Raw genomic sequence first — 25,331 nt, 5'->3', positions numbered from 1 at the left:
TGGAGGATGATAAGTATTTAAAGGAAGAATTGTGAGACAGAAGAGTTTGCAGAGGAAGAATGAGCGTCCCAGAGGCAATGCCTCCCTACATGGCTGATGTTTTGTCTGCCTTCATGATTTAAGGTTTGTCAGGAGATGTCACTAGGGTTTTAAGGCCAAGGACTTCCTGATGACTGGAGATTTTCTTTCACACGACCTTCCCTGACGCTGATTTTGGTCTGCCTTCAGCTCTGACAGAGCCCGGCTGGCAGCAGATTCACACAGATCTCCTGGGCATTTTGGCATCTTGGAAATGACTTGAGGCTGCTTTACCTTCTAATCATCTCCATGATAAACTCCACAAGTGATTAGTCATTCAGACAGATCTGATTCTAGTATTCTTTATTTAACTCAGTCATTACCACAGCTCTGTGAATTGCAGACCCCTGCTGTAGACATCAGCTTAGAGGAGGGAAGAAATGACTGAAATTAAAGACCACCAGGACTAGGTAGCGAAGGTCATTATTAATCACCGCTGATTCCTGACACCGCCATCGCTCTGTGGAGTTATTTTAACTTTCTTGGTCGAAGACATTGAGCTTGATGTTCATAGAGCATGTTGTAACCTGGTATCTCTGAATTTGCTGTATAAATCGGACCGTTAATACTTTAGGGGGATCTGCCCAAGGAGCACATTTTTATGCTGTATATCTGGGAAATTGACAGTGAAATCACAACAAATACATAGTAAAATCTGCATGTGTAACATATGGAATTAGATGTATAGTTCAACGTGGATTTCACTGCTACTGAAAGAAGTGAATTCCATAGGAACAATCTCTAACTTTGACATGCTATAGATTTACAAAATCTCTGCTGGATGTTAACTTCCATATGGAAAGTTATGTAGCATACAGATACAGCTTAATAAAACTTCACTTGTATTAGGCTGTAAATTCGGACAGAAAACCTGCAGCTAATAAGTGTGCTCTAAGAGAGCATGTCCTGAATAATCAGTTTAATAAGGTTGTTTTTTGGGCAAATAATGAGCCAGGTTTGTTACAAAATTTACAAAAATTTTAGGATCTTCCGAACTTAATTTTTTGGGGTTCACTTCGAACAGATAAAGCAATGTGGAAGACAGCTCCCATTTAGCCGTCTTAGGGTGAATTCACACTGAGTAAACGCTAGCTTATTCTGAACGTAAAACACGTTCAGAATAAGCGGCGTCTAAAGCAGCTCCATTCATTTCTATGGGAGCGGGGATACGAGCGCTCCCCATAGAAATGAATGGGCTGCTTCTTTCACTCCGTGCAGTCCCATTGAAGTGAATGGGGAGTGCCGGCGTGTACGCTCCGGCATGAGCAGAGCTTGCCGTATACGCCGGCACTCCCCATTCACTTCAATGGGACTGCTCGCAGTGAAAGAAGCAGCCCATTCATTTCTATGGGGAGCGCTCGTATCCCCGCTCCCATAGATATGAATGGAGCTGCTTTAGACGCCGCTTATTCTGAACGTGTTTTACGTTCAGAATAAGCTAGTGTTTACTCAGTGTGAATTCACCCTTAGGGTGCAGGTAAGGAGTGTAAAGAAGAAGGCAGGTCATTTGCTATCTTCTTTGGACCCAGGTCACTATTGAGGCCCTTTATTGGACCTCACTGATCACGTTGGAGAGCATTATGTTTTGATGTTACAGTATCATCATGTCCTGGGGCTTCCTGCAGTGTTTTCTTTCCTAGGCTGTCTGCCAACTTCTTCAGCCCCCAGGTCAAAGCTGAGGCCTGTGTTTTAACCTCAGCAGTCATGTTGCTGGCAAACATCAACATCATCACAAATTGAGGCTATAGTATCATGATCACGATGATGTGTCAGAGCGTAATGATGCTGAATCTCCCCTAATGTGACTGCTGAGGCCCAATCATGGCCTTAAGGGTGACCCGGGGTTTGAAGAACACAGTGGATGGCCAGGTACAAAAACTGTAATGTTGGAGGATGCAGTGGACAAGCTCAGGAACGGTGACTACTTTTTTTTTACATCTTCCCTGACCTCAGTTTATAATGCTCCGGACAGGGCCGGCGTCAGCGCACGGCATAGTCGGAACTGTGATCTCAGCTCCTGCTTTAAAGCTGCGGCCCGGCTTGCGTGTGTAGGCGCGATGACGTCATCACATCGCGCTTACACACGCACGCCGGGCCACACAGCTCCTGCTTTAATCGCGTATGTGATTGGAGTGAGAGAGAGGAGCGTCGGGGGAACGATGGGAGGTGAGTGTAAGTGTTTGTCTTTGGGGAGGGGGGGGGAACGGCATGACACTGGGGAAGATGAAGGGGGTGGGGAGAGAACGGCATGAAACTGGGGACAGAGATGGAGGGGGCCCAATGAAACTGGGGGGCAAATGGAGGGGGGCGGGGAACGGCATGACACTGGGGAAGATGGGGGGGTGGAACAGCATGACTCTGGGGCAGAGACGGGGGACATGAAACTGGGCAGATGAAGGGGGAGAACGTGATGACACTGGGGACAGAGATGGAGAGGGGGACATGAAACGGGGCAGAGGAAGGATGTGTATGAAACGGGGAGAGATGGAGGGGGGGGCATATAATTTACGGGTGACTGTAGGAGGATCATACTGTGTGGGAGCACATGATAAATTAATGAGAATGGGCGGAGTCAACATAAGTGGGTGGAGCCAAATTTGCCGCGGCACGCAGAGCATGCCGCACATTTTGCCCCTCTTTCTACTCTTTAAAAATTGGGAGGTATGGCGTTGGTGATGCCACACTCCTGCGTGACGTCACTCGCTTCATCTGCAACGCACAGTGTCTTGACTCCCCTGCCTCCTTTACAAGGGGGCCCACTGAGGCTCTGTCGCCCAAGGGCCCATAAAAACCTGGAGCCGGCCCTGGCTCCGGATCATGAAGAGACACCAGAGTAGCTCAACATCCAGTTTGGACAGAAGAAGTTTAGTCTAAAACGAATTTTCCTGATGAACCAACAGAATTTTCACAACACAAATCTCATGTGGTGTGGCCGTCACTATAGGTCATGAAGAAATTGCTGAGGGAGAGAGTTGGTCTTTTGCAGCCATATTATGAATACTACAATGGAAGCATATTTCATATGTATGGAAAAGGTTGGCCTTCCACATTATATTATATATGTTATATATAATGTTATGTATATTACCAGTAAGGAGGCGTTCACACTTGCACCTGTGTCTGCCTTGTGTCTCTCCACTGGGTTTCTGTCCTCAGCCCTTGGAAAATGGACAGGGGGAGGCTTCCCAGTGGTCAACTTTAAAACCTATTCATTTGAATGTTTGTTTGTTTTTAAAAGTGATCGCGAATATTTGCTTGCGGCCTCTCCACGTCGAAACTGGACACAAAGTTGGACGTGCAGGACTTTGTTTCTGGCTGAAAAAAAAACAGTTTCTCCGCGGAGAGGCCGCAGGCGGCCACTAGAGGCCACCTTTAAAAACCCATTCAAATTAATGGGTTTTAAATTTAAATGTCAGAAAGCCACCCCTGTCCAGTTCCTCGGGGCTGAGGACAGAAACCCGGCGGAGAGGCACAAGGCAAACACCAGGCATAAGGGTGAGCGCCCCCTAAGATGCATGAGGTTGCACTGACTTTCCCTTAATCAGGGAAAAGAAGGATGGGCATGTTGAATTTCAACAGGCCCAACCCTTTGATCTCAAAAGAGATAGAGCTTTCAGGACATGTTCACACTCAGCTGTGTAGAGTGTGCATTTCTATGGGGGTGTCAGGAGTGATAGCTGTCAGATGAATAGCATCTGGGGATGAATATTTGATTTGACAACCAAACTAAGGGTATGTTTCCACTATATTACATTCATATTCAAAATTGTGGATCAACCATGGAAAATTCCTGAAAAACATTATCGATCACCAGTATAAGTCACATGACATCTCTGAGTTAAACCATCTTTAAAATGTGTAAATTTATATTGGTAGCTCATCCTTAAATCTGGAAACCATACTTGCGAAACTATCAGTGAAACCAAAAACCAAAAAAAAAAATAAAAAGTTGACTGTCGCGAAAATATCAGCACCATTTTCCAATAAACAACTGTATTTATGCAGATTAACACCTTCCTAGTTACGTTCCACATTTTTATTTTGTCTCATTTTATCAAAATCATGGATGCAAACTTCTTAATAGTACTTAGTTACTATGGCAGCATAAGCTGACCCCAGTATTATTGTTCTCAAGAGGGAGCCGACGCTACGATACGTTCATTCTCTGAATTAATGGACTGCTATTACGAGTGGTCTTCTAACAACGAAAATAGACATGTTGTAAAATTGACTTCTTAGCTAAATAGCCGCATTCCCCACCCCTCTGTCTGTAATTGGTGGCAGACTTATTGGCACAAGGTCATTTTCTATTCACAAAATTAAAAAAGGGGATTGTAAACATCAACTTACAAAAGTTTAGGAATCTTTTCTTATGTTAAGATAAGCACTTGAAGACGTACGTGGACTCTAGAGGTATTTCTGTCCAGAATGCTTCACTTTAATACTTCCTTTCTTTAATTACCCTTAGAGGGAAACTATTTGCTATTTTTAACCATGGGTTTAATTTTCTTCAAATGAGCCATAAAATATGCAGGCATGGATTACTTATGTGAGAAGAGCGCTCCCTCCTTTTATTTTGCATTTATGTCCATTGGAAAGCAGCTGCCATATTGAACTTAAAGCCAGTAAAATTGTTACAGATTTTGCATTCCGTCTCCGGAAGTTCAAGTTACACCTCTGGACTAGAGATAAGCGAACAGTAAAATGTTCGATATTCGATATTCGTTTCGAGTAGCCCCTCAATATTCAACTACTCAAATCGAATATCGAACCCTATTATAGTCTATGGGGGGAAAATGCTCGTTTCAGGGGTAGGCAACATTCGATCAAATTACACTTACCAAGTCCACGAGTGAGGGTCGGGCTGGATCCTCCGAGAAGTCTTCTCCATGCAGCATCCCCGCAGCATCTTCCAGCTCTGAATTCACTCTGCCAAGCATCCGGCCTGGGCAGAGCCGACTGCGCATGCCCGCACTACAAGAAAATGGCCGCTTACAGTCAAAGTGGCCATTTTCTTGTAGCGTGGGCATGCTCAGTTGGCTCTGCCCAGGCCCGATGCCTGGCAGAGTGAATTCAGAGCTGGAAGACGCCACGGGGAAGCTGCACGGAGAAGACTTCTAAAGGTAGGAGAAGAACCAGCGTTGATTGGCCGACTGTATAGCATTTGGCCAATCAATGCTGGTTTTGCATCGAACTTTTCCATTCGAATAGCGAGTGGTACTCGATAGCTATAGGAGATGTAGAGGTAGGAATTGATGCCAGACTCTGAAGCCTCAGGGGCCCAACATAAGAAGACATCGGTATAATAGGTATCACATGGTAAGTAAAGCCCCCTCTACACTGCTTTGGGACCTAGGAGCCTTAAGTTATGCCTCTGGTCCAATAACAATTTAATGTTTTTTTTTAGGCAAATTCCAATTTTACTAAATTTTTGTGGATGTACAAGGCTAACATAAAATATTTCGTCTTAAAGTTTTCTTTATAGTATAATTTATACATGAAATGACTTACAAATTTTAGAAAACCAAATGAAATTGTTTCATATTAAGTTCAGATAATTCTAAAACATTTAAATGATTTTTTTTAGTTCTTTTCTTGACTTGTGTTTACTTAGATGGATGACAACTTTCTTAGCCTCTGGCCATGTGTTCCCATAATTGTTGGACAATAGACAGTTAACAGAAACTACTTTGCTCTTCTCTAACTAACTTCCTGACTCCTTACTGAAGTCTGAGCTGTGTCTTATCCAGGTCATAACTCATCAGTCTAGTAACTCCCATTGGGATCGATTCTGAAGACCTGTCCATGTCCGTGTTACCAGAGGCCATTTTTGATGGCCCATATATAAATAGGAAATTGTGCTCAGTCCGCAGGGACACTCCTTGGATATCATACACAAATAATCATTTTGCAAATTATCATAATTATCAATCAATCATCTCCTTGCAAACAATGTAATAGTGAGATATCAGATGTCTGCTTTGACCTTAAGTATTACATATCTAATTTTAAATGACAGGAGATTAATAGTTTCAGTAATGCATATTTGAAAGTAACACAACACTATTATCTTGTGCTGATATAGCCATACAAGAACAGCATTAAAATTACATTTTTTACCCTTACATGTAACTGGAAGAAAGATTACCAAATGATGAGATCAGTCATTGTGGACTAACAGGGAAATAAGTCAAAAAGTGGAAAAAAAAATGTAATTGGAAAAAGTATCAATAAAAAAGAAAATGGTTTCAGTAATGTTTTTGTAAACATTGTATCTTTATGAATATTTTAAACAACCAAAAATTATACTGGTAACTATTTTTTTTTTTTTTAATTTTAATTGAAAGAAACTTTTGTATAATTTTTATTATTTCAATTTATTTCAATATTTTAATATATGATCAAATAAAATATGATGTATATATAATACAAATATATATATATAAATCATATATATATATATATATATATATATATATACATACATATAATAAATACAAAAATATAATACATAAATATATATAGAATAATAAATAAATAATAATTAATATATATATGTGTATATATATATATATATATATATATATATATATATATATGATAAACACATACATGAAATACATAAATATATATTATATATATTTACTTATTTTATTTGTGTATTTATCATATATATATATATATATATATATATATATATATATGTGTGTGTGTAAATATATACATTTTTACTATATATAAGGGTTTTGTTGCATTTTGAAGCTCTACTTTTTTATTAATAATAACAAATTTATATATATATATATATATATATATATATATATATATATATATATATAGTATATATATTATAATATATATAATACAAATTTTGACTTATAAGGGTTTTCTGCTGCATTTCGAAGTTCTACTCTTTTTTTTTTTTTTTTTTTTAACCCTTTATAAGTAGGCTTCTGTCCAGGATATTTAAAATAGGAGGATGAGGGAAGCACAACCTTTTTTTTCCCCATTTCTTTGTATTTTTGAAGATTTAGCCAACTTGATTACATCTATTTGTTGCTGAAGGATAAATTCTTTTTCTGGTATGTTGAAAAATAATTGTAAAGCTGTTGGCCAATGTCTATCCTATTGGATTTTGATAAGAAGGCTATTCAGCTTTAATAATGTCCTCTATCCATTTTCAGCTAGCTCTTAACATGTTTCTTTATTTGTCCCTAAAGCCTCTTCAGCAATGGCTTTTCATTACAAGTCTCTCAGCTGGCTCTCAAGAGAGACTGGGCCGACAAGAGTGATAGATAGATAGATAACTCTATAGATTATCTCACACAGATGTTTTTCCTCCAGTAGCCCCTAGGCTATTCCTTCTAAGTAAACAGAGACTAAATAGAGGGTCTACTGAAGAGAGAACTCTCCGAGGACCAGTGACACCAAAGCCAGCGCAATTTAAAAGACTCTGGATGACTATAGTGCCATTATCTGACTCCAGCTCGGAATCAAAAACATTTATTCAAACTGGTTTTTAAAGGAAATGTGAAAGACACCAGTGTTTGCATCAACATGTGCGGGGGATATAATATTGCACACTAATTATAAGACAGAAAATAAATAAAAAGAGAAGGTGCTGTGTGGACCTACCACAAAAATGCAACGTAAGAAGAAGAAAATATGAAAATGATACATTTCACAAAATGTATATTATTTTTATAAACCCTTTTTTTAATCATTATACTTATTAATGTCTAAGAGTACTTTATTAACCAGTAGGTGGCACTGCAGCTGTGACTGCCTGAACAGTCATTTATCCAGTGACTAATTATTAACTTGAGTTGGAAATGGTATGCAAATGAGTTCTCCCGGCTGAAAAAGTGAAACTGTCTCTAGCGCCACCTAGCAACCTCATAAGCCAATGTCCGATTCTTAAAAAGTTGAATAGAGGTATGTGAAGGCAGCACATGGATACAGGAGTAGCTTCATGGGTGCTGGTTGAAAGGGCAATTCCGACTACACAAGCTCGTGTATCCACACTGCAAGATGCGTATTTAATGTGTCTTCTCTGACCCCGTGGTTATACTCTAATCAGCTCGTCTGTCGTTCCGTGTGGGATACAGTTGACCATTGGACCGTTGTTCAGATATCATGTCCTATATGCAACTTATGTGCATTTACACTGACCCTGTGACTATGTATTAATTTGATTCGCCATACTGTGTGGAATCCTATTGTCCATTTGGGACCATTTCACAGATTTCTGGTTTCATACGTTACTTATGTGCCTGATGAAGGGTTTTTCCCAAAACAATGTACCAAATTGTACTAAAGGTTATTTTACTGAAGCATAACCTCGGTCTGGAGTGTGGTTCTATATTGTATAGTCGATTCTTAAAAAGGTCTTGCAAGATGACCACAGCAGAAAAAAATATTCCAAAAGGAAACCCATGTACAGACAATTTGTCCAATATAAGGTGCTGGCCCAAGGAAGTCATGACCTTTTCCCCCCTACGACTACATAGTCTACTTGAAATGCGATGTTGGTTTTTATTAAAATAATATATAAATTTATGTTACAAAATTACAATGGACAAAGTTACAGAAATATGCTGTCTGCCATAATTATTTTCCTTGTAGGGGTTATACAGGGAGAACTAAAGCTTACATGTGCTAATACATACGCTGCAGAGTGCGGTGGGGATGCCAGACGTCTCTGTGATCTGTATCACCGATTCTGCTTCAGCTCCAGGTGACATCACCGATTCTGCTCTATTCTGGATGCCGATTCATACTGTAAAGCAGAGTCAGTCATGTGACCAAGAGTTGGAGCAGCAGCAGAAGAGGCAAAGGAGCTGCGCTATGGAAAGGTAAAAATGGGGACTCCAGGGGACCTGGTTAGATATATGTAATAAAGGATTGATAGGACATGCAGTGGTAAGCTTTAGTTTTCCATGTTTAATCCCTTAAAAGCACACACAGTATGATGAGACCACATAGTACGTTCTGTTTATTATACGTTTTATTAGTATTTTTGGGTTGCAGTTGCATTGCAATATCGGAAGGATTTTATGCAATGTTTTAGCATAGGTGCAACTATGAGGGTATTGCACTTTGCCACATGAATGGGTATTTCTCTCTTTGTACATGTGTATACACAAATCCTTGTAATATGTCTTATCAGGGGAAAGTGACATCTGCCTCCTCTTTCAGCAGCATGTAATTCTCCTGTCACTGTCTCCATGTACTTGTCTAGTGATCCCCTCTGTCTGCAAAATATCTAACTGCAGCTTCTCTCTTTTTCTCTCTCTATTTCCCCCTTCCTCTGTTTCTAGAAAACTAAATTTGGTAAGAAGGAAGGAGGAACAAAATTAGTGAGCCATTTGTTTGGCTCAGGTCGCAACGCACAGAATTATATGTAGAAAGCAAGAAGCTACAACAATGTAATGGTAAACATCACACCAGAGACTACCCACTTACAAAGAACATAAAATCATGCAAAATCACATAATATCAGCCTGCAGTGTATCTTATTGCTTACCATTAAAAATCTTACTTATACACATAACTATATTCAAGATCCAAATACAAAAAATTAAGACATATGCAACTGGTTTCTGTACACTGGAGCATGTTCTGACCTTGTTTGACTATTTTAGCACGCCTGGGGGTGTAATGATTGATATACAAAATGGAATACTGAACAGCTAGAATCTCAATATAGCAAGAATTATATTCCCATATTGTAGTTCGGATGAAAAAAGTTACAACAGACCATATGCATATCATAGAAAGGTTACCCCAAATTGGGATCCCAGCTTTATTAGCCAGAGTGGCTACCATTCCAGCAGGGGTTTCTCCTTCTCAGACCTTCATGACATAGGCACAGGTCCCATCCACATCCTACAGTCACCATGAATGGATAAAAGGCTGTGCATGTCTGGTTCTCTCCATTCACTTCTGAAAATTTTTATGCACTCTCAGACTCTATTTTTGGAATTACCATAGAAATAATTGGAGAGAGAAGGAGAAGCGCAAAAACCTATCCATGCACAACAGCTCCAAGTCCAGCATGGGAACCAGATCTGGTGGGAATAAGACAACAAAAAATGTTGAAAAAATAAAACAACCATTTCAAGAAAAGCTTGAGGTGTTGCTCATAGAACCTCTTAAATTTCTTGACAAAAGTATCTATATGTCTAGCAAAAATGTATTAGCCATAATGGCTTACAATCTAAATACAATGAGGAAAGTGATACAATAAAGTTCTGTAACTCAGGCTCATGCATTTCCCTGGTCAAAAGACCCCTGATAATATCTGTGAATAGAAACACATTGGGTCAATGCTATTGGGGGTAGTGAATGGTGTACGCCATGGGGAAAATCATGAACTCAGGTCACAGGACTGGGCTGATATATCCAGTACTGGTCTTACTGTTTTATCTCAGATATTTAATTTGACGTAACAGTTCATGGAGGATGACTAGGACTAGCAACTATCTCATGTTTTAATATTTTTTCATTTTTGTATTATACACAATGGTCTTGATATGTCCTGTTTTTCTTGAGACAAGTAATAAAAGTTACATTTTCATTCCCCTCCATGTATTCATTGACTTGCTGACCCAGTAGACCAGCCATCATACCGTTGTCCTGATCTGTTATATAGGATCAGAACAATGGGTGTTAAAGCTTGATTGACAGATACAAATGGAGGACTTTCTGTTTATATCCATCCTCACCAAAATCAATGTTATAGGAAAAAGAGAAGGTCCATTCCCGCAGCTTTCCATACTGCATATGGTCCTCTTAGTAACAGATACTTTATTTTTATGGCTGCCTGATACAACTAAGTAGAAAGTTCTAAAATTAGAATAAATGAAAGAAAATAACAAAATATTATTGAAATCTAAAAATAAGTGTCGCCTCCATATTATAAATATTGATTTATTAATTTCTTATAATGACCTACTGTAATTTATCTTCTCTCTACATATTGAATCACACATCTTCTTATATAAAGCTGATGCAAGACTATTGCTCTCTCCACGTACTTGAACTCTTTACCTTACTGCTATGACCTCATTGACCCCAACTATTAAAATGTCCAGTTCATCCCTAAATTAATTTATGACCTCATAAAGCCAAGCAGCCATTATCAAATGCAACTCAGAGTGTCAGGACTTCAAAGGACGACAATGATACCCGTCTACATTTGGTCTTTAAACTAACATATTCGGTGCAAATATCAAAAATAAAATTCAGTCCTTCGATCCAAGGTATATACTACATGTAGAGTAAAAGATCACATTTCTGTATTTCAGCGTTCAGGTAAAGTAGACGGATTTCTGTGACTATGTACATATGTAACAGCAATTGAATGGGTGAATGGACTCCAATGCTTTGGAAGCTCTTAAATAATTGAGTTGTATGGTAATGAGGATCTGTCGTACTGCCACCTTGTTGATGTGTCTAAAAACACAAAAAAGATCCCACTGAGTCAGAGACAGCATGGCGTGAGTTATGGCGGTTCCGAAGGTAAAAAGGTCATCCCTATAGACAATGGTTCTTCTGGAAGGTCACTACTTGGTCACAACACGTTTTTCCGTTGCATTAATACAGGTTTTTTCCCCTCTGTTGCCAAAAAGTCCACAGAATTCATGTACATTCATTGTTCAGACGTGTTTCATATTCATATAAAAGTAAAACAAAAAAACACGAACGTCATCGATGCAAAATCTAAAGCTAAAACTCCTAATAAAAAAAAAATAACCTCCATTGCTACAGTTTATATAACTTTACATTAGGAAATAAACACAATCAGGCGCACATTGGGAGACATCAATCCGTAGTCATTTAATGCAGAAAGATTTACTATTGGAAAGTGAATATATTTTAAATACGGCGTAGTCCCTCTTCACCAGCGCCGAGCGTCTGCCAAATGATGTCATTTCTAAAATATTTACATTCATGTAAATCGCAGCCTTCGAGATCTTGATGGAGACATTTGGAGCTTTCTGTAAAGTCTACAGAGGACAATAAGCTTGTACGCAGCTAATATTGCTGGTTATTGGAGGCTCATCCTAAATTAAACATTTGGGAGGTAAAAATAAGAGAGAAAAAACTTTTGCTAATTTTTATTTATCTTTGGGGGGAATTTTGAGTTCAGCTTTTTCATCCCGAGGATTCTTTTATACTCATCCTATTCAATTTACAGTCATTGAAATTGAACCGTTAGATTCCTACAAGTCATAAGACCCAAAGAGCTACTTCATCTTGCCGAAAAGCTGGGTTTGGTATTAAAGTTTAGTCCTATTCACTTGAACAGGACTGAGGTTTTATATTAAACAAGTTGGGGAGATTTATGGATGTGTATTTCTTAATCTGGCCTGACAAGTTTAGTCGGTTGCACTTGATAAAGAGCTCTTTGAAGCCCGAAATGCGTTGTGCTGTTCTGCTATATTGTTCTGTCAATAAAAAGGTTTAGTAAGATCTCTCAACTGTGTTGTGTATTCACACCAGAGCACGGAGTCACTGTCCAAGACCTTGGGTCTTTCTGTTTTTACCTTGGCTCTTGACTGGAAATATTGCAAGATGGAGTAGTGTAAGATGACTAGCTTTGAAAAAACCCCATTATTTATAGCTGGTTATCTTGCACCTCCAGGGCCAAAGTAAGGACACATCTGTATTGATACTGTCTTAAATTTAGACAGACCAAAACTAGATGAGATGTGCCAAAATTTATCACAGTGGCTTATGCTAGATGATATAGTTGACATATATTTAGACACGATGACTCAATAGGCACAAGTACTGAGTAAGCCATTTATGGTGTACAGGACAATCTGGGACAGATTTCTGGTGCAATCTCATTAGTCAATATGCCCCTATGTCTAGAAGAGAGCAGCACCGTGCCTAGGTAAGATATGAGGGATGGATTACCACTAATAACATAGGTGGTATACACTAGGGTTATAGTATTAGTTAAAGGGAGCCTTTTTCCACCTATATCAACTCCATCGCTTCCCATCCTTCAATGGGCTCTGTTCCACTGACTCCAACATTCCAGTTAGAATTTTTTTCTCTACCTTAATTCCAAAGCACAAGAACAAAAATTGGGGGAGAACACCGAGCGTGCTTATAGTGTAGATAAGTTTGCAATGGATGTTGGAAATAAAAATGTACAGAGAAATGGACCAGTTGGTCCCTCACCTTCAGGTATTGTGAATAAGTCACAACACCAAACTGGTCACCGAGGACCAGACGGTAATGGAAGGAAGGAGGCCAACAGCTAGAGATGGACATTTGCGCTCTCTGGTTCACAGATTGGAGTGTCGACAAGATGAATAAAATATATGACCTTTATTGGGCAAAAATGTACTGCACAACATACTGCACAACATCTGGCATCACCTGACATGTAACTGCGCACCTGAAGAAGAGCCTGTGGAGCTAGAAACGCGTTGTTCAGTACGTTTTTGTCCAATAAAGGTCATATATTTTATTCACATTGCCGACACTCCAATCTGTGGACCAGAGAGCACAGACGTCCATCTCTAGCCGTTGGCCTCCTTCTTTCCATAATTCCAAAGCAATCAGCTCTTTTAATTGGATCTCCTAATAAGCTCATTACAATTAACCACTGAAATTCACATACATATGTACAGTACATATACACACACCCATATATATAGACAGTACCTTGAACTTGTGAATGATAGATGGCAATACAAGTCATTGACAAAATAAAAGCCCCGCGTCATTAATCGTATAAAAGCATATTTAGTGCATTTGCTTTACGTAAAAATGGAAGTAGTTTCCTACCTTTCTATTGTCATCTTGTGACGTCAATTCTGAATCAGGTAAAATTTGCTGAGGAGAGAGAAAAAATTATTTTAGACTGAACACTGTAAATGAGTTATGTTGCAAGTTGCAAATGAAATAAGAAAAATATATATTAAAATAATAAAAAAAATTTTTTTACTTTTGATAATTCCGGTCTATGAACCCAATGTCCTTGACATTTTGATTTGAGTTTTTTGAGGATATTTCAAGATGGAGATTTATTATGTGTCTGTCAGCATATTTGTGATTTCCAATCCATTTAATGGATACATTGATTTGGCCAGTGTATCTTGACGTGTATTCATTTGATCGATGTTGTTCGGTGTTATATATCTAAATTCAATATCTGCTACTTTGTGCGTAATTAAAGATTAGGCAAGGTAAATAATTTTATTTAGTGTTTATATGCGTTAACCATATCGTTGCATCCCCATGCAAATTTTAAAGGGGTTTTCCCATCTACTGCAGGTCAGTAGGTGTCTGGTTGCTCAAATTCCCATTGATCAGGAGAACAGGGGACTACTGTGTCCCTCATTCTGAACAGATCGGTGGTTGGGCAGCCCACACTCCATTCCATTCATTTCAGTGGAAGCATTGGAGATAGCCAAGTTCATCTACACAGTTAGCGGTGCGTCTGTTCATAACCTTGCTGAATTTTTCAAATAACAGCCAGCAGAACTATGAATACAGCTCTGGAGTTTACTGAAGACATCTATACAAGACACCTTACGTACAAGACAAGAAGTGTAACATTGCACCATTTTTATGTAGCTTACTGTAATATATAATCAGTATAAGGTATACAGGGGAATATTATATAGGGGTACATACCCTTTATTAAATAAAAAGGTTTATGATAGAAGAAACAAGCCAATAAACAGGTGGGCTATAGCTAGCATAGAATACATGGAGAACTGCGCATATATTTGTGGTCAATTTCTCTGAAGAATTAAAAGGGTAATCCAAAACTTTAATATTAATGACCTAAACTTAGAAAAGGTCACCGATATCAGATTGGCGCGGGTCTGACTCACACATTCGACCATCAGCTGTTTACAGGAGCTGAAGTCCATTGAAACTACACAGATCCATACACTGTGTAGCAGTAAGCAAAGGTCCTGAAAGCACAGTCCTATTTACGCGATCAATATCAGATCAGCAGGGGTACGACTCCCCACACCCGTGTCAATCTGATGTTGATGACCTGTCCTGAATACCCTTTTATATTCTCTCTTGTACCATTTTACCTGGTGATGTCATTGCTAATATGCAATTTCATAGAATAACTTTTGTGTCATGATATTCTAATTTTGCCAATATCTTATACTTGAACGTTGTACCCTCTGAAATTTCAGAATAGCAAGAGAGAAACATTTAATGTATTCACACCTTACTGATCTCCAGATTGGTTAACCAATGTAATTGTCAGTTAAGTCAATCTGCCATATTCATATACATCACCTGTACTTTGGGGGCTAGCGCTATTATTACAATGGTCAACCAGAACCCATAGAACAGGTCATTACTAGTGAGCATGAGAGGAGAGAGAGGGACTGACTTCAGTGCCACGTACTGGTTCTGATAATGGTAGGAACCAGTGCCCTTAGACACTGATTTTGTTGCAGTTGGAGTTTTTTATTCTGAACCCACCATTCTTGAGTATTCAGTACAGAGAGTTTTGGAGCCCAATATTCTAATGAAGCTGTGTAATGGTATAGGTGGCCTCAGAGAAGAGTGAGCGAGGGAGAATTATTAAGAAATCTCTGGCATTGTTATAGTCATGTTTTCTTGTCTGCTCTGTCCCAAGACAGCAAAATTAACTGTACTTAAATATCCAAGAACAAACTCAGGAACTGACTAATGAAAAAGAATCAGAAAAAATTACCATCAACCCATAGAACATACAGCAAGATAAATAAGTTGATATAACTCAACTTATAATCATTATACTAAGACGAGGTTGTCAGTAGTGCTCAGTCTCCGTTCGGGGATTCTGTCTTCTATTCTGCTTGAAAAATGCAGGGCGGAAACCTAGAAGACCCATTACAGTCTATGGGGTCAAGAGGTTTCCACATGAAACAACTTTTTAAGTGGATTTGGTTTCCATTTATTTGGTCCCCAAAGTGTACCCAAAGAATGGAAACCCAAGCTCAGGTGTAAAAAATGGCCTTTGTCTATATAGCAAATCAAAAAATAGTGATTAAAAACATCCATCAAAAAGTGGGCAAAATACAAAAAAACTTGCAAATGTTTCACCAATATTAAAATAGGTCATCAGGGGAAGCCGATAACATTGCATCATACTGAGCCAACCAGAGTATGCCAGTCATAAAGGAGGCATTACAAAAAAACAAAAAGAGAGAGACCCTGAGTGATACTATAGTGTAGATCCATTGGGGAATTATGTTGAAACAAATAGAAAGATATAAGTCAGACCGGTTGGCCTCTCACCTTTGGTAGTTGTGAGTAAGTCACAACAACAACAACGTGTGTGAAGTAACCAAAAGCAAGGGTGGCTGCGGTGATCACTAAATAACACCGGTAGACTGGGTAGTCGCAGGTTGGAGAAGGGCCAAAAGGGTTTGGAGCAAAAAACCGTGCTCACTAGGGTTGAGCGATCGGGATCGGAAAAGATCGGATTCCGATCGGCGATCGAGTAAATTTCACGATCGTGATCGGAATTCCGACCTGATCTTTTCCAGTGGGATCGAGATCGGAGGCTATCTCTAGATCGGCTCAACCCCATAAGTGACTTTTCCCATAGAAAAGCATTGACTAGGGTTGAGGATCGGGATCGGAAAAAATCGGATTCTGATCGGCGATCGAGCAAATTTCACGATCGAGATTGGGATCGAGATCGGCTGGAAAATGATCGGAAATTGGATTTTAAAATCGATCTTGAAATCTCAAGATCGGCTCAATCCTAGTGCTCACTGGTCCAGACCCAAGAAGACAACCAAAGGGTTTCACACAGACTCTTTATTGACACAACATCACAACGCGTTTCAGGCTCTAAATAGCCCTTTTTCAAGTGTAAATAACTATACCAGTCAGGCCAGATGAATCTGGAGGCTTTGGAAGATAAAACTATCCCTGTTATACCCTAATCTACATCCTGATGGTCCCAGAGAACGTCTCACAAAGAAGAAGCCTATTTGTCCCGAAATACCCCAAAGGTATAATTATCAGAAATCCAGGTCGATGTAAAGACCATTTTTCGGGCTTGAATTTGCCCATGTGCAAGAGGCCTTATGTAGCGAAACCAAGCACCATAATGGAGGAATGGGTCTCAGAACATCTATGTACACCACTGAGGGGTGGAGGATTAAAGCATCAAGAGACGATATGACAGTAACACCATGCGACTCTCATAGGAAACAGTTTATATGTTAACATTCTTCAGCTGTAGTGGAAGTTGAATTTGATTATATTACAGAGACAGATCAGGACCGTTCCATTTACATGGTAATGTTATCCCTCTTCTTTACTCGTCTAGATAAACTGTCAATGATAAAAAGAGCTGTGAGACTGTGCGGTTTGATGTGCACTTTTCGTGCATCACATTTTTGGGACGCAGGAGGAAAACAAAATAAACTTGATCCTTTTTTCTTCATTTCCAATCCACTAAGAAAGCTTTTACACTGTTTATATGATGTTAACGCACATTTCTAAACACTTTCAAGCATATACATTGTTTGTGAGCTTCATGTGTTTTAACTTAAAATCTGGTAAATGCCTAAATTCCAACTTTAATAACTCCGCCCTCGCTGGTCAGAAAATTTGCAGCTTGTTCTGGTCTCCAATGACAGTTTAATTGAAACACATCTATTTCAGTCTATATTACTACAGCATGCATATAAAGGTATTATATACAAATATACAATGATCAGGCGTCCAAGGATGGACTTGAACAGCAGCTTTTTTTTTTTTTTTTTTAAATGTAGATTGTGAGCCCCACATAGGGCTCACAATGTACATTTTTCCCTATCAGTATGTCTTGTTTGGAATATGGGATGGAAATCCATGCAAACACGGGGAGAACATACAAACTCCTTGCAGATGGTTTTATGCCCTTGGTGGGATTTGAACACCAGGACTCCAGCGCTGCAAGGCTGCAGTGCTAACCACTGAGCCACCGTGTGGCCCCCTTGAACAGCAGCTTTTAATGGAAAATGAGTTAAAACTACATAAAATTAACTTATAGGTTTCTTCTACTAATTCTGAGTATTATGATGATCTATTCGAAATTCGGAATTCTGATGGCTTTCAGTTACAGGGGAGAGGACTCACCATAGGTAGAGCTAAACTGATGGCTATTTCCGAGGACAACCAGCAAAGTTTTAAAAGTAGCTAAGTAGTTCAATATCATAAAAAATAACACTATAAATTAAAGAAAAGTATTTGTGAAGTTACTCTTTTTTACATAAATTTATACTATAAAAGTATACTGAACGTTGCTTCAAAATAACTTTTTTTGACCAATCAGCTGTAAGAGTTAGAACATACCATATGCTCCTCCATTAGATCGAACTTCCCAATCATTCAGTAGAGACAAATGGATCACAAGCAGGGGCATAACATGAGGGGGTGCAGAGGGTGCAGTCACGCTGGGGCCCAGGAGCCTTAGGTGGCCCATAAGCACTGGCATCAGTATTGAGATTGAAGTTTCCATCTGGCCCATAAGCCAAGGAGACCCACAGATTACCCGAACCACACTAAGGTGGATTAAACTCCTTAGCACCCGTAACCATCACTATCAAGAATTCACTGTAGGGATGAGGTAGGGGGCCCCGGATAAAAGGACTTTAGTTACGCCACTGGTCACAAGTTACACATTTCTCTATTTATGATCCAAAACAAATTCTTAAGAATCAGGATGCAAGACGTCACAGCATTGTGGGACCTTTAGCGAATGATCTTCTAATTAGTTTGTTGGGAACATATGACAGTAGTAGGATCCTAAGTGATCGACTATATCCTTTAGAGGAACAGTATGGCTAGATTCACACCTGTGCTTGTATTTCGTTTAGGGTTTCCCTCCCCGAACTTGGAGAGAGAAGTCCTACAAGCAACCAGGGCAAAAACCAAGGGGAAACCTGGCAAACTCCATTATAGTCTATGGCGTCTGCAGGTTTTCACGAGTAAACACTTTTTAAGCGGGTTAGTTCTCCATTTTTTGGAAAAAGCAGAAAGCTAGTGTGAACCTAGTGTAAACTTATAAGTTCCCTGTGCTATCACAGGCAAATGGCGTCCATTGAAATCCACTGACTGCAGTGTTGGACCTTCCTGAGAGAGCTCTCTATCCTGGGTAATAAACAAGATCCTGACTCCTGAACCACAGACCCTCTTTATTAAATCATAAATCCTTAATAGGGTGTTAGAATTTGGGTTTTAAAATCTGAACAACCCCTTTAAGTGACTAGATATGAGAAAGTATTCCTTTAAAAAAGCGGTAAGGAACAGTGTCTTGTGGATGTAACAGTCCGCACAGATATCTTACAGCGAGCTGGGCATTTGCCCTTTTCACTAGTTAAGTCTTGAGTTTCATATTGATCTGGAAGAATAGTGAATCTCTTGCAAGTCCTTCCTATGACCTTTCTTTCCACAAGCAGCTTATGCTGAGCAAGTTTTAGTATTTAGGAAAGAAAAGAACTTGCTCTCTGTCCCATTCAGTACGAGGAGCTCTCAATTCATTGCCTCCCCTCCCGCGTTAGATCCTTACAGCGGTTTGCATTGTTGTCAGTGACAAAATATAGCAGGAGCTTTTCAGGGAGTCAGTGTATAAAATTACAGCACCTTCTCTTTTATCTCATGTGATTAACATAATCATTGTTTAATATTGTGTCAGGTGGGGTTAGAAAAGGGGAGGGGGATTTACTGGAGATTATATCACCCTGTACAGTGTGACTATTCATGTTACTGGATAATAACTAAATTATATGTTAAGAGAAGATCACTGTTGAGTCGTCGCCAATAGACAATAGATGACTATCCTCATTCAGTTGATTTTGGCAGGGTCTTTGGACAGCTCCGTGGCCTTTAGGCATCATCGGGCAACCCCAAGATGATTGAAATCCCTGTATAAATACCAATCCAATGAACTTGAATTTAGTTGTTGTTCTCTTTTGTTTCTCTGGAGATAAGCTAGTGCAACGTTAAAACCAACCAGGTATTCTGCTCCCAATTCTCCCAATTTGGGCACCTATATGGCACCCACTAACTGCCCTACTCCACAGCCCTCCCTGCAGTTTGAGCACCTGTATGGCACCCACTAACTGCCCTACTCCGCAGCCCTCCCTGCAGTTTGAGCACCTGTATGGCACCCACTAACTGCCCTACTCCGCAGCCCTCTCTGCAGTTTGAGCACCTATATGGCACCCACTAACTTCCCTACTCCACAGCCCTCCCTGAAATTTGAGCACCTGTATAGCACCTACTAACTGCCCTACTCCGCAGCCCTCTCTGCAGTTTGAGCACCTGTATGGCACCCACTAACTGCCCTACTCCGCAGCCCTCTCTGCAGTTTGAGCACCTCTATAGCACCTACTAACTTCCCTGCTCCGCCGCCTTCCTTTCAGTTTGAGCACCTGTATAGCACCTACTCACTTCCCTACTCTGCAGCCCTCCCTGCAGTTTGAGCACCTGTATAGCACCTACTCACTTCCCTACTCCGCAGCCCTCAGCCCTCCCTGCAGTTTGAGCACCTGTATGGCACCCACAAACTTCCCTACTCTGCAGCCCTCCCTGCAGTTTGAGCACCTGTATAGCACCTACTCACTTCCCTATTCCGCAGCCCTCCCTGCAGTTTGAGCACCTGTATGGCACCCACTAACTTCCCTACTCCACAGCCCTCCCTTCAGTTTGAGCACCTGTGTAGCACCTACTTACTTCCCTACTCCGCAGCCCTCTCTGCAGTTTGAGCACCTGTATAGCACCTACTTACTTCCCTACTCCGCAGCCCTCTCTGCAGTTTGAGCACCTGTATGGCACCCACTAACTGCCCTACTCCACAGCCATCCCTGCTTTTGGCATCCCTTGGTGAGAAAAGCGCTTTACAAACGTTTATCATTGTCATATTATGAACAATTTACCAGACAGATTATTAAGAATGCTAAACGACTTCTCAGGGTTCTATAAATTGGTATGTCTCATAACGCTTTCATTTGGTCGCTACTCAATGATTTCTAAGATGTACAGTAAGGGACCTTATCCCATATACTGATATACTGTAGATACATTTCACATCATAAAAGTCTGTAACCAGAAAGGGTTAAGAGGAAGCTTCTGCTGAGAAATCTCAAGAACCTCAGAAATCATTAAAGACTATCTCTGATCTTGGAAGAAAGTCGGCATCTTTAATGTTTAATGGTGTATAACTATTTAAATACACAAAAAAGCCGCGTTTCACCGCACCAGTGACGTTTATAAAGAATAAAAACTGAAACGTTCCCTGCAGTCTGAAAATAAATCACAGGCAACACGTGACTCTGAAAAATAAGCCGTCCTTCCCTTGTGCTCTAATCCTAGTGCTAGATATACAAACATGGCACGGTGACATGCACTTGTGTCTTCCCACCTCACTATGTAAAGTTACACTTTTCACCTTGAGTTTCTGACACTCATTATACTCGGATGATTAATGACAGCTCCTCCTCAGAAGATCTCTCTCTTTCTTATACCTACAAGTAGCAAAAGATAAATGTCAAGTTCTTTCTTCTTTAACATGGAAAATGTTCTCATTTGATGTTTGAAGTGGACTGGTCGCCTACAACTAACGCAAAGATAGGCACAGATGGAAATCTATACCTGCAATGAGATCATTCTCAAGAAATCCTTAAAGAAAAAGAAAACAGTAAGATCTGAGAAAGAATTGTAAGTTGTTAATGCTTAGATTGGCTAATTGTGGTTAAAACAAGCACTGTCACTTTAACAAATCTTCAATTATTATAATATTGGAATCAGTGGCTTAACCAGGAATGGTGTGCTCCCATGGCAAACTTTTGACATGCCCCCCCCCCCCCCAAAGACCCCAACCGACCAAACACCCCCTCCCCACATTCCTGCACACAGTAATATGCCCCATTGTGGACAACCCATGTACAACTATTATACTCTGGGGTAATTTCAGACCCCAGAGTATAATAATCGGAGACCCAGGGGAGGATACAAACATAAAAAACACTGTTACTTACCTCTCCCTGGCTCCGGTGCATTCCGGCTGATGTTGCCCATCTTCAATGATAGAAGAGACATCACTTGAGCCGGGGCTTGCATCGCGATGCATAAGGAAGCAGGTCCCGGCCCATGTGACGTCTGTGATGTCACCAAGTGTGCCCGAAAGCCTGCCTGAGCCAGGAGAGGTAAATAACAGTGATTTTTATATTCCCTCACCTCCCCTGGCCCTCTGATCATTATACTCGGGGGGTATGAAAAGTCCCAGGTCCTGTGGCAGCCGCTACCACTGCTATCCCAGGAGTTACGCCCCTGATTGGAATAAAAGAAACAATTTACTATATCTTTTCTAAATTATTAGAGAAAAATGTTTTCTCCAATTGTAAGGCTCCTTTCCTCCCACCAATTTCATGACTTACAGCAAATCTTTTGCTGTATCTGTCTTGGGAGACAAGATGGACTCTCAGCTAATGGAAAGATCAGATTACATGCTTCTCATAGAAGTCTATGGAGAAGGGGTGAGCTAAACAGCTAAACATGGTGTTGAAACTAATGGTGTTTTATTGTCTTACAGCTACACTGCTCAATACTGCTGTATTATGTTCTCCATGCTGATACTGCATCTGAATGTGAGCTATAGGTAGAAATGGGAACAGGATATCCTCCTCTCTGCTATGAGGATAGACATGTCAACCTGACAGGGTGCCCATTTTGGCTTGGTTGGTCCATAGAGTACATCTAAAGCCAACCCTAAACCCAAAATTAAAAAAAATATAGTTATATTTAATTTAAACTCTAAATTTAAACAAAAGCATCCCACAAAATAAAGCATAATGAAAAATTAGGATAGGCAAAACCTATTGATAAATACAGCTTGCAGAGCCAAGTACAAATGCAGAATCCATGGCCACAGAACTTGTTGGAAATACATTTTTGAAATAATTTTGTTAGAAGAAAGTTCTATATAAGTTTGATCATCCAGAAATAAGCAACGTAAGGTCAATCTTAATAGATGAAGTAGTCCATGGCAGATCACTCTATAAAAGTCTCCGCCGGGAAGGAAGCCGGCAAGGAGATAAGGATGAGCTTCCTAGCACAAGCCCGGAGGCCACCAACTGTTCTTTTCCATCTCTGACTAACTGGAACCTGTCATGGTGTGACAGCTCGATGGGAATAAATGACAAGACAATAAAGATCAAACCAAGACATCTGTATTACAAAGCCTACACTGATTTAAGGTGAACATGTTTGGTCAATGGGTTGTCTATCATCTTCCGTGGAGGGCGTCTGAAAATCACCTTTAAGAAGGAGCAGAAATCTCTACATTTTACTTTCTCACCATTTATCTAGTGCAAAATTTATTCCAGTGACTTTTTTTTAAGCAAAGGTTCTTTTTAATGATCTTTTTTTTTTTCTTTCAATATCCTGCTCTGCCGGGTTAACACTGATTCACCTAAATTAAAAGGAAATGAAGGAAAGATGTTTGGGCAGCTTGTAATGTGAGGCTTGAATTTTAGATCTAAAAGAACATAAAAAGTCAGGGCCAGAAGTCAATGTGACAATGCATGGGAGAGTTACAACAGAGGCAGAAGCTGCTGTCACACCCTGGGGAGGTCACTGAGAGGTGATGCAGCGTGGCATGGACCGTCCGTACTACACTCTGTGCTTGCGTATTGTCTACTAGAAATATACTGTAGAAAGGTGATTTGTAATCTGTGGCTCTCCAGATCTTGTGAGACATCTAACATAGTAGAAATTATAGTTCACGACAGCTGGAGAGCAATGCAGAAAAAGTCATAAAAATACTTACAGTAATATGATCCATTGCTACACTGTAACCAGGCACATACCATACTAGTGCAGCTACAAGGTACTACACAAGATTTGTAGCAAATGCAACATTTTAGCAAGTTCTCATGGAATATTTTGTTATTATCACAAGAAATGTTGGAAATATTTTAAAGCTAAAGCCTAAAGTTGAAAAGTGCTGCTGAAGAGACTGCGGCAGAAACGCGTCATGTTTTTCCTGCAGTGCTTTTCACAGAGAGTCTGCAGAGTATTCCATGACTTTATACCTCCCATCTTCTGCTCTCCAGAATATGTCAGCAGTATATAGTAAAAGGATTTTTATTAAATAATACACTTGGTACTTAAAGTACATAGGAGTATTCTGGTACTTAAAAATGACATATCTACTTGATAGATATTAACCTCTGAATTGGTCAGTGTCCAAACCACTGGAATTCCCTCCAATTGCCAGAATCAGTGTCCCACATGTCCCCATTCTCCCCAGCCACATCATGGCCTTAAGAAGTTCAATGCATATGGCATTGATGAAGGTAAGTGAACTCTACTTTGCTAAGGGCTCGTTCACACCTGCGCCCTGGTCTCTGTTTTGTAGGTTTCTGTTTCCTGCCCGAAACTGGACAGGAGACGGAAACCTGCAGTCCTTTTTCAAGCCCATTCATTTGAATGGGTTTGGAAAATGTCTGGCCGTGAGTGCCTGTGAGCGTTTTTGTGCTCTCCGCGGCAAATCCCGTTTTTCTTTTTTTAACCAGACACAAAGTTGGACATACAGAACTTTGTGTCCGGTCAAAAAAAAAAAAAGGTTTTGCTGCATAGAGCACAAAACGCTAACAGGTGCTCACGGTCGAACATGGTCTGTCAGGTTTCCGTCTTCTGTCGACAGAAGAGGGAAACCTGAAAACGGAGATTGGGCGCTGGTGTGAACCCAGCGTAACTCAATCCCATAGACATTGAATTAAATCACTTGACCATTGCTCCATTAAACTTCTGGCTACTCTCTTGCTACTGAATGGAATGGGGGACATGGCTCCCTTGTTCTGGCAATTGGTGGGGTCCAAGTGATAGGTGATAATATTGATATTACTGGATTACTCGTTTAGGCTAAGGCCCCATGTTGTGGAAAAAACACTTTTTTGTTGCCGTTTTTTCTATGTTTTTTCATTAGCTACATCTAGGTGTGGATTGAGCAGAAGTGAGAAATGTAAGAAACTCCTAGATATTTCCCATTCCTTCTGTAGCCACTACTAGGTATGGCATAAAAAATTCTGTAAAATAGGCAGCAAAAAAGCAGTATTTCTGCAACTTGGGGCCTTAGCCTTAAGGAGAGTTGCAATGGACTATGGGCTTTAAATCCAAATACTTAATGCCTGAAGAGTCACTCTGACCCTGCTCAGCTGTGGTTGGAAGATGTTCGCCACCACAAATGAGTGGAAAAATGTATTAGA

The 25,331-nt window shown here is 40.0% G+C and overlaps 1 protein-coding gene across 2 annotated transcripts in view; it reads right to left on the bottom strand.

Annotated features, from left to right (window-relative positions):
- PRDM16 (PR/SET domain 16) overlaps positions 1-25,331 on the bottom strand; it is a 454,135-nt gene that overhangs the window by 208,785 nt on the left and 220,019 nt on the right. For both annotated transcript variants that reach the window (XM_075279930.1, XM_075279929.1), the window contains exon 3: positions 13,888-13,935. In XM_075279930.1, coding sequence (XP_075136031.1) covers positions 13,888-13,935 — 48 coding nt within the window. The remainder of the gene's footprint in view (positions 1-13,887; positions 13,936-25,331) is intronic.

The sequence above is a fragment of the Leptodactylus fuscus genome, chromosome 6 (genome assembly GCF_031893055.1).
Source record: "Leptodactylus fuscus isolate aLepFus1 chromosome 6, aLepFus1.hap2, whole genome shotgun sequence".
Lineage (NCBI taxonomy): Eukaryota > Metazoa > Chordata > Amphibia > Anura > Leptodactylidae > Leptodactylus > Leptodactylus fuscus.
The sequence above is the reverse complement of the archived record's forward strand: the minus strand, read 5'-3'. Positions and strand labels throughout refer to the sequence as shown.